At 44.1% G+C, this 14,422-nt stretch overlaps 1 protein-coding gene across 1 annotated transcript in view; it reads left to right on the forward strand.

Annotated features, from left to right (window-relative positions):
• Window positions 1-13,168, forward strand: part of furinb (furin (paired basic amino acid cleaving enzyme) b) — a 98,139-nt gene extending 84,971 nt beyond the window's left edge. The window contains exons 11-16 of the mRNA XM_034684833.1: window positions 6,670-6,773; window positions 8,335-8,452; window positions 8,775-8,954; window positions 9,164-9,291; window positions 9,948-10,076; window positions 11,110-13,168. Of these exons, the coding sequence (XP_034540724.1) occupies window positions 6,670-6,773; window positions 8,335-8,452; window positions 8,775-8,954; window positions 9,164-9,291; window positions 9,948-10,076; window positions 11,110-11,816 (1,366 nt within the window). The 3' untranslated portion in view covers window positions 11,817-13,168. The remainder of the gene's footprint in view (window positions 1-6,669; window positions 6,774-8,334; window positions 8,453-8,774; window positions 8,955-9,163; window positions 9,292-9,947; window positions 10,077-11,109) is intronic.
• Window positions 13,169-14,422: the final 1,254 nt, after the last annotated feature.

Genomic DNA, 14,422 nt, shown 5'->3' on the forward strand with positions numbered 1-14,422 from the left:
AAAGTCATATTGTCAGTGTTGAAGACAAGCCACAAAACCCTTCAGTCTGCATCAAGCCTCTGGTCCTCAGTGTTCATATAGAGTCCCCATTATGTTCTGTAAATTTGATCCCATTCTCCACATGATGGTTTTTCTACATATCCAATATATTGCACCGCTCTTGTTTGCTTTTGCTGTAAAGCCTTTGAGAGCACAACACACCAATTTGTGGTGCTTCTTTAAGCATCCTTTAAGGAAGTGTTGCTGAACAAGACGGCAAATGCAAAACGAACAAATAAATCAAATTCTTACTCTCTATCTATGGCACGACAAGAACCGATACGTCAAGACGTGACAAGTCAAGACACGACATGTCAAGACAACATGTCAAGACACTACCAGGGTTCCCACGCGTCCTGGAAAACCTGGAAAACCTGGAAAACCTGGAAAACCTGGAAAACAGTTAGGACATGACATGTCAAGACACGACACGGCATGTCAAGACAACATGTCAAGACACTACCAGGGTTCCCACGCGTCCTGGAAAACCTGGAAAACCTGGAAAACAGTTGACCAGTTTTCCAGTGCTGGAAAACACCTGAAAAACGGGAGAAAAAGTAAAATGTACTGGAAAATCACATATAGTCCTGGAAAATTATTCCAACATGGCTGCGTGCGACCTGACCCTATTAACAAAACACATCCCCATTCATTAAAAGTTGAGTGTACGCTGTGCTGGAAAAGAAAGCGACACTGCGCAACTTTTTTCACATCTTTTCTCCTTCACTTGGTCATAATCATGCATTCACAGAAAACAGGGGTATATTGTCTAGTTTTATGGTACATTAACCTTGTAGAGTGCTCTTTTGATTCAAAGAGTCTTATATTTAAGTTATAGTGTGACCAGCGGAGTCGGGCAGAGGGAAACTAAGAGTGCAAATGGTAGGAAGCATGTGCTTTAGTTTTGGGAAGGTCGGCTCTTTTCCGAGAGCCGGCTCTTTTGACTCGGCTCCCAAAGAAGAGCCGGCTCTTTCGACTCTTGAACAGCTCTTAATTTAGGATCTTTTGTAGACGTATATTTTACCTTAATTTTGCAAAAACTAATGGTTTGTGTTGAAAACCCCATTTACGTACAGTGTTTTAATGAGAAGCCTTATAATTGCCAAATTTGGTGCATTTATTCTGTTACAAAATCATTCTAACCCTAACCCTAACCCTAGGGTTAGGGTTGGGTTTAGGGTTAGGGTTATGATTATGATTAGGGTTAGGATTATGATTAGGGTTAGGATAAGGGTTTTGATTAGGGTTATGATAAGGGTTAGGGTTAGGGTTAGGATAAGGGTTAGGGTTAGGATTAGGGTTTGGATTACGATCAGGGTTAGGTAAGGATAAGGGTTATGATTAGGGTTAGGGTTAGGATAAGGGTTGGATTACGATTAGGGTTATGATTAGGGTTTGGATTACGATAAGGATTAGGGTTAGGGTTATGATTAGGGTTAGGGTTAGGTTTAGGGTTACAACTAGAACTAAACTTAAGCAAACAGAACCAGAACCAAACTCATGCAAACAGAACCAGAACCAAACTAGAAGCGTACCGGAAGTGAACCAGAACCGAACCAGAAACATACCAGAACCGAACCAGAACCGAAACCGAACCGAACCAGAACCGAAACCGAACCGAACCAGAACCGAACTCAAGCAAACAGAACCAGAGCCAGAACCACACTAAAGCAAACAGAACCAGAACCAAACTGAAGTAAACAGAACCAGAACCAAACTCAAGCAAACCGAATCAGAACCAAACTCAAGCAAACAGAACCGGAACCAGAACCAAACTCGAGCAAACAGAACCAGAACCACACTCAAGCAAACTGAACCAGAACCAAACTCAAGTAAACCGAACCAGAACCAAACTCAAGCAAACAGAACCAGAACCAGAACCAAACTCAAGCAAACAGAACCTGAACCAACTCAAGTAAACAGAAACAGGACCAACTCAAGCACACAGAACCTGAACCAGACTCAAGTAAACCGAACCAGAACCAAACTCAAGCAAACAGAACCAGAACCAGAACCAAACTCAAGCAAACAGAACCTGAACCAACTCAAGTAAACAGAAACAGGACCAACTCAAGCAAACAGAACCTGAACCAACTCAAGTAAACAGAAACAGGACCAACTCAAGCACACAGAACCTGAACCAAACTTGAGCAAACAGAACCAGAACCAAACTCGAGCAAACATTATTAATGTCCTCAGGTTGGCATTGAGAAATCAGATGCCTCAGCTTGGATTGGCTGATCCGATTTCTCCTCTCAGTGAGTATTTGCCCGGTCTTCAAGAAGACTCTCTCTGAAGGAACAGATGTAGCCAGGATACACAGCCTCCCCTCCATCACCTATATCCTATATCCTCACATATGATTGGCCGCATGGCCGCCATGCTGACCAATCAAAACAAAGTTCTGCTGTGAGCAGAGCTGGGGCTGAGCTCTGTGAGAGCTAAGCAGCGACAGGAAAAAACTGGGAGCCAGCTCTCTCTCGATGCGAGCCGGCTCTTCTGATTCACTATAAAGCATCGGCTCTCAGTGCCGCAGCTTTTGATCATGACACATCATTAATGTGCTTAATCTGTGTTACAATTATGAGGGGGCCATGGACAATTTTCTCACCTGTAAGGGGTCCATGGCTCCAAAAAGTTTGAAAACCCCTGCTCTACCTAGTAGGAGTGCAAACTCCCGATAGTGAAAACAAACGGAACAAAAAGAGCGACACAGCTGCACAGAAACTCCACGTTGTAGACATCGCTGATCATAATAGACACTTGGTTGCACTAATAAAGTGAAGTGCTGTACATCTGTGGTTGCATTATTCTATTATCAATTTGCCATAATTTGTAAGTATGTAAGAGATGATTTCATTGATAGCCATAGACTACGTCTTTCAATGTAGACTTCCACTGAGAGGAACATATTAGACTATTTAGGAACTAAATTAGGAACTAAATTTAGACGGTCATACCAGCTTCATCATCAATGAAAAACTCCTGGAAATGTCCTGGAAAATTATCTCTGGAAAAGAGTGGGAACTCTGACTACACATCAAGACACGACAAGACACGACAAGTCAAGACACAACAAGTCAAGACACAACATGTCAAGACACGACACAACATGTCAAGACTGGACACGACAAGTCAAGACACAACACATCAAGACACGACAAGACAAGTCAAGACAAGACATGTTAATACACGACACAAAATGACACGACACGACATGTCAAGACACGACACGACATGTCAAGACACAAATTCAAGACACTACAAGTCAAGACACGACATGTTAAGACACGACAAGACAGGACATGTCAAGACAAGTCAAGACACAACACAACAAGACAAGTCAAGACACGACACCACAAGACACCACAAGTCAAGACACGACATGTCAAGACAAGTCAAACCACGACAAGACAAGTCAAGACAAAACACATCAAGACACGACGTGAAGACACAACACGTCAAGACATGACAAGACAAGTCAAGACACGACACAACGTGTCAAGACATGACACAACATGTCAAGACAGGGCATGCCAAGACTGGACACGACAAGTCAAGACAGGACATGCCAAGACACGACACGACATGTCAAGACACAAATTCAAGACACTACAAGACAAGTCAAGACACGACATGTTAACACACGACAAGACAGGACATGTCAAGACAAGTCAAGACACAACACAACAAGACAAGTCAAGACACGACATGTCAAGAAACGAAACGTCAAGACGGCATGTCAAGACAAGTCAAACCACGACAAGACAAGTCAAGACAAAACACATCAAGACATGACACGACATGTGAAGACCCAACACGTCAAGACATGACAAGACAAGTCAAGACACGACATTTTAAGAAACGATACAACATGTCAAGACACGACACGGCAAGACACGACAAGACAAGGCAGGACATGTCAAGACAAGTCAAGACACGACAAGACAAGTCAAGACAAAACACATCAAGACACGACACGACATGTGAAGACACAACACGTCAAGACATGACAAGACAAGTCAAGACACGAAACGACATGTCAAGACATGACATGTCAAGACAAGTCAAGACACAACACAACAAGACAAGTCAAGACAGGACATGTCAAGACACAACACCACAAGACACGACAAGTCAAGACAGGACATGTCAAGACAAGTCAAGACAGGACATGTCAAGACAAGTCAAGACAGGACATGTCAAGACAAGTCAAGACAGGACATGTCAAGACAAAACACATCAAGACACGACACAACATGTGAAGACCCAACACGTCAAGACATGACAAGACAAGTCAAGACACGACATGTTAAGACACGACATGTTAAGACACGACACAACATGTCAAGACACGACACGGCAAGACACGACAAGACAAGGCATGACATGTCAAGACAAGTCAAGACACGACATGACATGTCAAGACACGACACCACAAGATACGACAAGTCAAGACAGGACATGTCAAGACAAGTCAAACCACGACAAGACAAGACAAAACACATCAAGACACGACACAACATGTGAAGACCCAACACGTCAAGACATGACAAGACAAGTCAAGACACAACATGTTAAGACACGACACAACATGTCAAGACACGACACGGCAAGACACGACAAGACAAGGCATGACATGTCAAGACAAGTCAAGACACGACATGACATGTCAAGACACGACACCACAAGATACGACAAGTCAAGACAGGACATGTCAAGACAAGTCAAACCACGACAAGACAAGTCAAGACACAAAACATCAAGACACGACAAGACACAACACAATATGTCAATACCAACATTTTTTGAAGTGCTACACACATTTAGCTTCCTCCTCAGTAGTATTAATATTAAAACTATTATGCCTGAAGAGAGCGTCAGAAATCTCACTAAACCGATCCCCACATAGTGACTCTTTGAAGCTCAAGGCCATCAACCAGGCTGCTGATGGATTTTAAGAGTTTGGATATGAGACCATGCTGGTTTTTTATACTCCGAAAGAGCTCCAGTAAGCACTTTTACCTTTAGAATTTATTGTGGACTCTTATCTTAGGTAGGCTCGTGGGAGGTGTGTGCGTATGGGTGCATGTTTGTCTGGCACTCACGTCTGAAAGTTTGCACCCACATCTGGGAGTCAGAGCTGGCCTAAATCCCAGCCCACAACTTCTTTCCGCAGTAAATTGAGCGTTTGATAATCAGTTAATTAGCAAGACAAATCAGCAGCTGCCGCCCACGCAGACATCTGAATACCTGTAAGGACACTAGTGAAGATTCTAAACTCGGGGTGTCTCTGATTATCACTCACTCTGGTGTCACAATCCAAGTTTCTGCCAGCAGCTCTAATGTATTCTCCATTATGTCCTTATCTTCAGTCATATCTCATGCATGTTAAGTCCTCTTATCTGTCAGCACTCCTTCACTCTGCGTAAGTCTTTTTATTTCCACATAAGCAATTAGCTGACAGGTGTCGCATCAGATCGGCGGGAGGAAAACATCTTTGGTGTCACAGGTTTATCTCATCTCTGTCACCTCTGATATCAAAAGAGAAGGGCACTGACTGACAGAGCGAGTGTTTACGACATGTAGGCTATCTCTCTCTTTCAACACTAAACTGGAGTCAGTATTTGTCAGCGAGCATCTCCTCCCCTCCCTCTCTCTCTGACTTCCCTTCCCTTCCCACCACCACCACCCCGACCTGTCTGACAGGCAGCAGTAATAACAGGGTAGCTGGTTTATCAGACTGGGACCCCACTGGAGACGCAGAGATGGAATCATTTAATAGACAGGGTGTTTTGGCTTTCTGGTGTTCTTATTATTTTATTATTTCCCTCCCTCCTCGCTTCTAGCCGAGGTGACATTGAGTGGTTGGAGGGATCTTGTCCATTAATAACACATGAGAGGATGTGAGATGTGAACGTTGATGCTGAGAGCGGCGGAGGTGATGCGCCGCGGTGCATTCTGTGTTCCCATTTCTATCAACTGTGATGTTGCACTGAGTGATTCATGGTTTGATTATCTTAACCCATGGTGCGGTTTCCTCCCTCCCTCAAAGGCTTCTCCTCTGGATGCTCCTGAGCGCTGCCTCTTAATAAATTTCTTTTTTAAGAAAACTTTTTTTATTGGTTTTTCTGCAGCATCGAAGGTGACTCTATCCCCCCAATCCCAGACCTCATTAGAAACTATCATTACAGAAAGGTCCAGACAGCCCTCCAAGGCATTGTGTTCACTATTTTACTGTGTTGCCTGACCTTTCAACACAATAGGTTATGATGTACCTTTAATACTGCTGTTCTGTGATGCTGTTGAAAGCACAACGTGAGCCCACACCTTTGTTCTAGAGGACTGACATGTCCCTGAGGGCGCCTGCTACATCTTAGTATAATATTTCATAAATGTAAGGCTGTCCTCTCTATAAATGTTCAGCTGGATCAAATTTAGTTGCGTCTACATACTCCTGACCTTTTCCACATCTCATAGCTCCTCACATTTCCTTTGCTGCATTGTCGGTACATTTGAGGTCAGTGAATTCTGACTTTTCTCACAGCTTGCATTATGTAGAAAGTAATACCTTCAGCTCTTACATAACATGACACCCTACACTCTGCTCTCCTCCCTGTTTATCCGCAGCATGAACCTGACCTGGAGGGACATGCAGCACCTGGTGGTGAGAACATCCCGACCCGGACATCTCAGTGCCGGAGACTGGAGGACCAATGGAGTGGGACGCAGAGGTAAAAGACTGGACACAGATGGTGTCATGGTGGTATCATATGTTTGGGCCTCTATTCTGTGCACACTGCAGCATTTTGAGCACAGGAGGAGAGTTTTGTAAGGGAATAAATTATTTTGCAGACACTTCATTATCATGCAAAGAGTGGTTTAATTAAAGCAAACAAAAATCTGTCATGTGCAAAGTGAATTTACTGAGTGCCTGCTATTATGCACATAATCACATAATAATAACCTCTCTCACTTAGTTTCTAGCTCCCTCCTCTGTGCACTACTTATTCCCCAGAGACGTGCTCCTCCGATGTCTCTATTCTGTGTTCTCTCCGTCTTTTGCCTTCATGCTCACCCAGACTGGCAAAGTGTTACAGTATGCAGCAATCTCTGCCAATCAGAACATTTATCATTACTTCAATCCCCAAAATCCCAAATCTATAAGGGAGACATTTATATAATGAGGCGCACTTTTTAGTGCATGAAGGAGTTCCCTGGATACATAGATAAAGAACTTTTTCCATACAGCCAGTCAGACGATTTCAACCTGATTTGCATAAAGCAGATTGACACAGTCACACTGATTAACAGCCAGAGAGCAACTCTGAACAACAACTAACTTCAGCTTGTTTCTGGAGTCAAATTCTCACCTTACTTACCTGTCAGCTGCAACGAACAAGAATATATGTTACTCTGTTTTCATCATTCTAATAACAAACAATGGTAACTTTAAAACATTGAACAAACCATTACCCTGGTTGAAATTTAACAGTGAGACTAATCAAGTTTTTGAATGTGATGCAATTAATCAATCTTTACTTATATAGCGCCAAATCGCAACAAGCGTTATCACAAGGCACTTTTACAAACGGAGCCGGTCTAGGCCCTTCTCTATGTTAAATTATTAACAAAGACCCAACATCAAGACAGGGTAAGTTGTAGGTGAGTAGAGCACTTTGCAGCATTTAGAAAGTAACAGTGGCAACTTCCTTTTAACAGGCTGAAACCTCGAGCAGAACCAGACTCATGTTAGACAGCCATCTGCCTCGACCGAGTTGGGGTTGGAAAGAGGGATAGAGGAGAATAAAAGAGAGAGTGAGCGATGATAGTGATGAGATGAATAGTAGTATTAGTAGTAGCTGTTGTCGCTGGAGTCCAGCACGTCCTTTTAACAGGCAGAAACCTCGAGCAGAACCAGACTCATGTTAGACAGCCATCTGCCTCAACCAAGGAGAGAGAGAGAGAGAGAGAGAGAGAGAGAGAGAGAGAGAGAGAGAGAGAGAGAGAGAGAGAGAGAGAGAGAGAGAGAGAGAGAGAGAGAGAGAGAGAGCGCAAAACCAGACTCACGTTAAACAGCCATCAGCCTCCTCCTTTTAACAGGCAGAAACCTCTAGCAGAACCAGACTCATGTTAGACAGCATTCTGCCTTGACTGAGTTGTGGTTGGAAAAAGGGAAAGAGGGTGAAAAGAGAGAAAGGCCTATACTGCCATAAAGATGAGATTATTGACTCACTGTAACTTTTAGTGTCAGGTAGCTTCTTTTATTTCCTTTCCATCTTTTTCTCTCCGCAGTGAGTCACTCCTACGGTTATGGCCTCCTGGATGCGGGTGCTATGGTGGAAGTGGCTCAGAACTGGTCCACAGTGGGGCCACAACATCAGTGTGTTCACACAATGCTTGCAGAACCAAGGTTAGAGAGCTGACTCAGAGCTCTGTTTTCATGTGTGTGTGTGTGTGTGTGTGTGTGTGTGTGTGTGTGTGTGTGTGTGTGTGTGTGTGTGTGTGTGTGTGAGTGTGTGTGTGGGTGTGGGGGGGGGGGGTGTACCACAGAGTTTTATTCTCATTATAAGAACTGGCTGTTCTATCATCCAGCTCAGCCTGATGGATGTCTCTGCATTCAGCCCTGGAGCTTGGACACTCTTGTAGATCTGCAGCACTGTCTTATTGTCTGTGTCCACTTTATGTGGCCACACAACATTAACTGCTCTCCTGTCCTCGTGTCAAACCTGCAGAGACATTGCGAACAAGCTGGTATTCAGCACCAATGTGGATGCCTGCTGGGGACGGCCGGAGTATGTCAGCTCTCTGGAACACGTTCAGGCTCGTCTTACACTCTCCCACAACCAGAGAGGGAAATTGGCCATTCATCTCATCAGCCCACTGGGCACACGCTCCACCCTGCTGTTCCCAAGGTACGCTGTAAAACACATCACTGCACACACCAACAGCACAGCCTTGTATGGATCCCTCTTTGTCTCTTTCACAAACACTGACCAACACAATGTGCATCTGTGTGTGTGTACTTCTGTTTCCCATAAGTCCACTCTGAGTAAACCAGACTTTCTGCCACAGAAAGAAAGCACCACAGAGACTTCATCTCTGCTGCTTCTTTTTCTTACAGGCCCAATGATTTCTCCTCTGAGGGATTCAACGACTGGGCTTTTATGACCACCCACTCATGGGACGAGGACCCTCGAGGAGAATGGACCCTGGAAATAGAAAATGTATCTCCTAATGGACGTGACTATGGTAACCCCACTCATCATCAATAATTGTACAGTCTGCTCACATCATGTCAAACCTACACTCTTACCAACGCTCGCTGCCCCCTCATCAACTCAAGTCCTCCTTCATAGTTTTTCAGTCTTCTCCAAAAGTCTGTTTTTCTCCGATTCACTTCATTATGACCAATATCCTCTGTGATGATTCAGTTCGGACCACTTCTGGTGTCAGAGGTAGCTGCTCTCTGCAAAATAACCAGATGAAAACTCCCTGTTGCTGGAGAACAAATCCACAGCACAAATTATTTGGCAATTTTTTGTCAATAAATTTGATTATCTTGAGGATCTTTTTTTGAAAAACTTTCAGGCTTGAAAAGGCGGACAGCAGCATATTGTTGGGAAGAGTTAACTCATTAAGTACTGATGCTCTCCAGCAGCTTTGCTTTGTCTCAGTAGATAGAGAAAGAAGATGAGCACATCTCTCTCTCTCTGCTGGTGTTGATCCTCCTCCAGCGTTGGGTTCAGTCTGCCCTCATCTCTTATTTTCTTTCCTTTCCTTCCACCCCCATATCTTTTTCTCTGCGAGTTCACACTGTTCCCTCTCTGTGTTACATTGTGTTACATTGATGTCCTCCTCTCTTTTGATATCCCACCCCCTCTCTTCTTCCACTCCTGCCCTCTCAGGTGTGCTGAGTCAGTTCACCCTCATCCTGTGGGGCACAGGGTCCAGCGTCATCAACCCTTCAGCATCCGACTTCCCCCGGCCGTCCAACAACAGCTGCAAGACATTTGACGCTCAGCAGATCTGCATCGGTGGGATTCTAACACAGTCCTAACACAGTCTGTGACACAAAACAGACTTTTTGCTCAGACTGTTTTGGGTATTTCAACTTGTGAAAAGCAAATGTTGAGGATACAGATTGCCCGTCTTCAAGCCTCTTGTGCATCTGTTTGCACACACTCAGTGAATATGCACACTGCCATATGTCACATTAGTTAAAATCTGAGTGTGGGACGTATGGAGGAGCAGCAGGAGGAGATTAAAACTGCGTCACGACGCGAGGTGCAACGTTGTCAGCAACTGTTGAGGAAGATGAGTCCCTCATTGAAAGGCAGATGAGGTCAGAGGCTCACTCTGCTCCAAAACATTTAGACGCTTTCCTTTTAATCATTCCAGACTCCTCCATAATTTATTTACAATGTACATTTCAAGTGTTGAACAGGATCGCTTATTATACAGCGTCCCAGTTTCATAACAACTCCCTGAAAAATTAATAGAAAGGATCTCAGAGAGGATGTTGTGACACAAAGTTCAAGCGGTTCCACCATTAAAAATCATGGCCTCCTTTTAAAGGTGTGAACATCTTTCACTCAGTGTATAGCTTTCTGTATGGAGGTGAAGTTTACTTTTCAGTATGAAGAGTTTCAAACTACAAGTGAACATGTGTGGTTTCAAATGGGTTCAGGTTTTTGAGGTTCAACAATAACTTCAACAGCATGTTTTTATAACACTCAAGTACCTGAGTGAGTTATTACGTGTCTCATTATTCTAACAACAAGCTATCGCGATGATTGATTATCTGACAGAACATTTAGGACACACCACTTTGGAAAATTATGATCGCCATTTTTTACATTGTTCAGACGTCATATGGTCCATCAATCGATCAGGAAATCAATCAGCAGAGTGACTGATGATGAAAGAAGCATGTTTGTTTCCCCTGAGTCGTTTTTTTCTCAGCACACGTCAAAGTGTGTAGAGGTGATGAGGAGTGTGAAATTGTTGCTCTGTTTTTGTTGATGCTTTTGATTTAATGAGACTCAATACTTCCTTGTTTCCATTCAGAGTGCAGCCCTGGATTCTCCCTCTTCCTGCAGGGTTGTGTTAAGTTGTGTCCACCAGGCTTCACCTCGGGCCCGCAGCTCCTCAACCTCTCTCTTGAGAACTGGGTTGATTTATCCTCCGTCCAGGCCTGTCTGCCCTGCAACCCCACCTGCCTCACCTGCTCCGACACTGGACCCACGGACTGCCTGTCTTGCCCGCCTCACAGCCACCTGGTCCTCACCTCCTGCCTGCACCAGAACCAGGTCCAGCGGAAGTCCCCGCTCGCTGGAGGACTTCAGGGTGATGGAGCTCAGCCAGATGGGGAGTCCCCATCAGACGCAGACGAGAGTCGAGAAGAAGAGGACCCTCCTGTGATCAGTGTCGCTCCGTCGACTCGGCTCCCGGCCGTTGTGGCCGTGCTTAGCTGTGCCTTCATCCTGGCCGCCTTCGTCGGGGTCTTCTTTTTGCTGCAGTTGCGCTCAGGTGGCACTCTTTTAGGCTGGAGGACCAAACTGCCCTCTGGGTACTCACAAACGAGGGGGTTGAGGGTGGGTTTCGGTTTTGGCTTTGGCCAAGGACAGGAGAGGAAGGCACGGATATGCTACAGGGGGATCCCCACCGTGTGGGGGGACGAAGACATGATCGCCTATCAGTCTGAATCAGACAGCGAGGAGGTGGATGGACACAGTGAGAGGACAGCTTTTATCAAGACGCAGAGCTTAATCTAACTGGTCCTGGGTCAGCTCGGTCTCTTCAGTTTTTAGATCCGAGTGTGTGGAGCTGAAACAGAAAGGAGAATCACAAAGGCTCAGACAAACAAAACATCACCCCTTAATGTTCATCTGAGGATTATGGATTACAGTGTCATCTAAATATTTAAATCTGATTATTTATCTTACACTATTTATATTTTCTTGTCAGATGCATCCAGTCAGCATCTGACTCTACCAACTTTAGAAGTTTGCAGCTGTTTGATTTCATTTAACAATAACTATTTCATCGGTTTTGTGGGAGGAGGTTTTCCAGAAATGTTGTATTCCACGCCCGTAAAGTTTGTAGACGCCGTATTTTAACACTGATAGCTGCTAATGAGATATCCTGCCTATTTAACTCAAGCATCACTACTTTCAAACTGCACCATTAAAGTTTCTCAAAACAAAGTATATGGACCAAGGCCAGCTACCAATAAGAGCTCAATATAACCCTGTTGACATCTATAGATTGTAACTATGATCCAGTGACTGTTAAAATTCCTCCAGCACATTCTACATCGGACTGAGCAGTGAAAAAAAAATACTCCTCTTGATGGTTAAACTGAACTTCATGTGCATCATGTTTTAAAAAGTGCATCTGATTGGACTCCAAACACAAACATCAGCACAGGCTGAGCTCTAATAAGTTGGCGTTGTTATGTTTTATCAGATTTTTGGGGCCAGGGGTTGTGAAGTCGGCACGCTGCTCATTAATTATAGCTAGAAAACTTTGAAATTGAAGATTTCTGCAGCATACTGGGACGGCTTAATAAAACATCCCGCAGGCTGTTTGATAAGGAGGAAGCTGTGGAGGATGCTCTGTTTTCAATCAAGGCACAGCGGGAATTGCTACCGCGGCTCTGACATATCAGATATATCAGTCACAAAATCTCATTGACTGGTACCCTTCCACTCCAATGAAAAAAATATACTGAACCTGAAGCCGCTCGGCTGACCTTTGTAACATTTCTCTTCTTGGTTGCTGCTGGGAAAAAAAAGATAATTTTCTCTTCATTTTCCCCTCACAGAGTATTTATTGATTTTTGGGGCTCCTCTCCCAGAACGTCTTCATCAGGATAAACCTCTTTCCCTTTTTATTCTCAGCACCATACATTAAACACCAACACATGCTTTATTTTCCCATCTACAGACTCACAGCTGCACACTTTGGATCTAAAGGCCAGAATAGTTACAGAGATTAATAACTGAAGAGATCTTGTATTGCATTTTCTATGTTTGTTTTATATCCTTTTTTATTTAACTGACAGTGGATGTTAATATTGTGGGGATCCCTTTTATGCTGGAATAAAACGACTGGCTGTTGCAGAGACAGACTGCATGTGTCTTTACTGGCAGGTTTTTTAAAACTTCCCGGCGTCTTAAATCCAGCACCCTGACACTGAAACAGCACCCAGGAGAACAGATGGCTCATCTCTTCTTCGTGGCCGTGAATCACTGTTGCAATTGTGTTCCCTTCACTCCGGGGCGTTTGGCTTTATCGGGATGCCAGTATTCATGTCTTCTTCCTGCGACTCTTTGCTGCCAAAAATCCTTCAAAAAGTGTTTCTCCTCCCCCCACCAGCATCAAGAGGGTGGCACCTAAAAAAGTTTAGATTCAAATAAATAAATGGAACAGGTTTGTATGCGTGCGCGGGGAAAACAATGCCCGCCAGTAGCAGCTTTGTTCATTAGCAGCTTTTCCACAATAACACGCTCTACAGAGGATGGTAACCAGGTTCATGGGTGAAGGTATAATCACTCTGTGGTCCATAATTAGATCTGCGGGGAAAACTCGCAGCACAAACTCAGCGCCCTTGTGACGCCTCGTGCTTTGCATTATAAATGCTGCGTGTGTGAATGTAAAGGTGTGTGTTAATTGGCTCCTTTAGCCAAAGAAGGTGATAAGTTTGAACGCCTTTTATCTGCTTGTTCATGCCATCAGTACATGATTTATGGGGTTTTTTTTCACTGTATGGCCTTTAGCTTGTATTAATTAGCTGTCATGTTCTGTGCAGCTCTACCCACTAACACGCCTCGACAACAAGATATATTAGATTAATCAAAACAACGACACATTAGTTCCTCATTAGCAGATTTCACATTCAAATCGAAATTAGACACTGAGGTCCAGATTAATTATTCTGGTTCCTGAGATGTTGTTTGTTTGTGACCAAGTTGACTGTCTGTTCTTCCTCTGTTCGTGGAAAAATACAGTTGGCAAGCAGCAGCAGAGTCTGAGGGGAAAATGTAGAGACTGAGTGTCCCTAGGGGGGCCACCACCGGCTTCATCAACCACCACACACACACACACATAGAACATGGCCTCAGGCAACCCTGCCGCCACACTCTCTTCTTCTTCTCTGCTTCTTATTTAAGTTTACAAGGCATAAACAAAAATGTGTTTTCACGGTTTAACTCCTGTACAACAGAGCAGTCTGTTACCTCCAGAGGATTTAACATGAGTGGAAAATCTCTGCTGCTTTTTTTAAAATCAAGTGTTAAAATTCAACTTCACACCTGCTTAGTTTGAAGTCATCCACGGTCAACCCTGGATGAGTAAATCCATGCTTCTAACATCAACA

The sequence above is a fragment of the Notolabrus celidotus genome, chromosome 6 (assembly GCF_009762535.1).
Source record: "Notolabrus celidotus isolate fNotCel1 chromosome 6, fNotCel1.pri, whole genome shotgun sequence".
Classification (NCBI taxonomy): domain Eukaryota; kingdom Metazoa; phylum Chordata; class Actinopteri; order Labriformes; family Labridae; genus Notolabrus; species Notolabrus celidotus.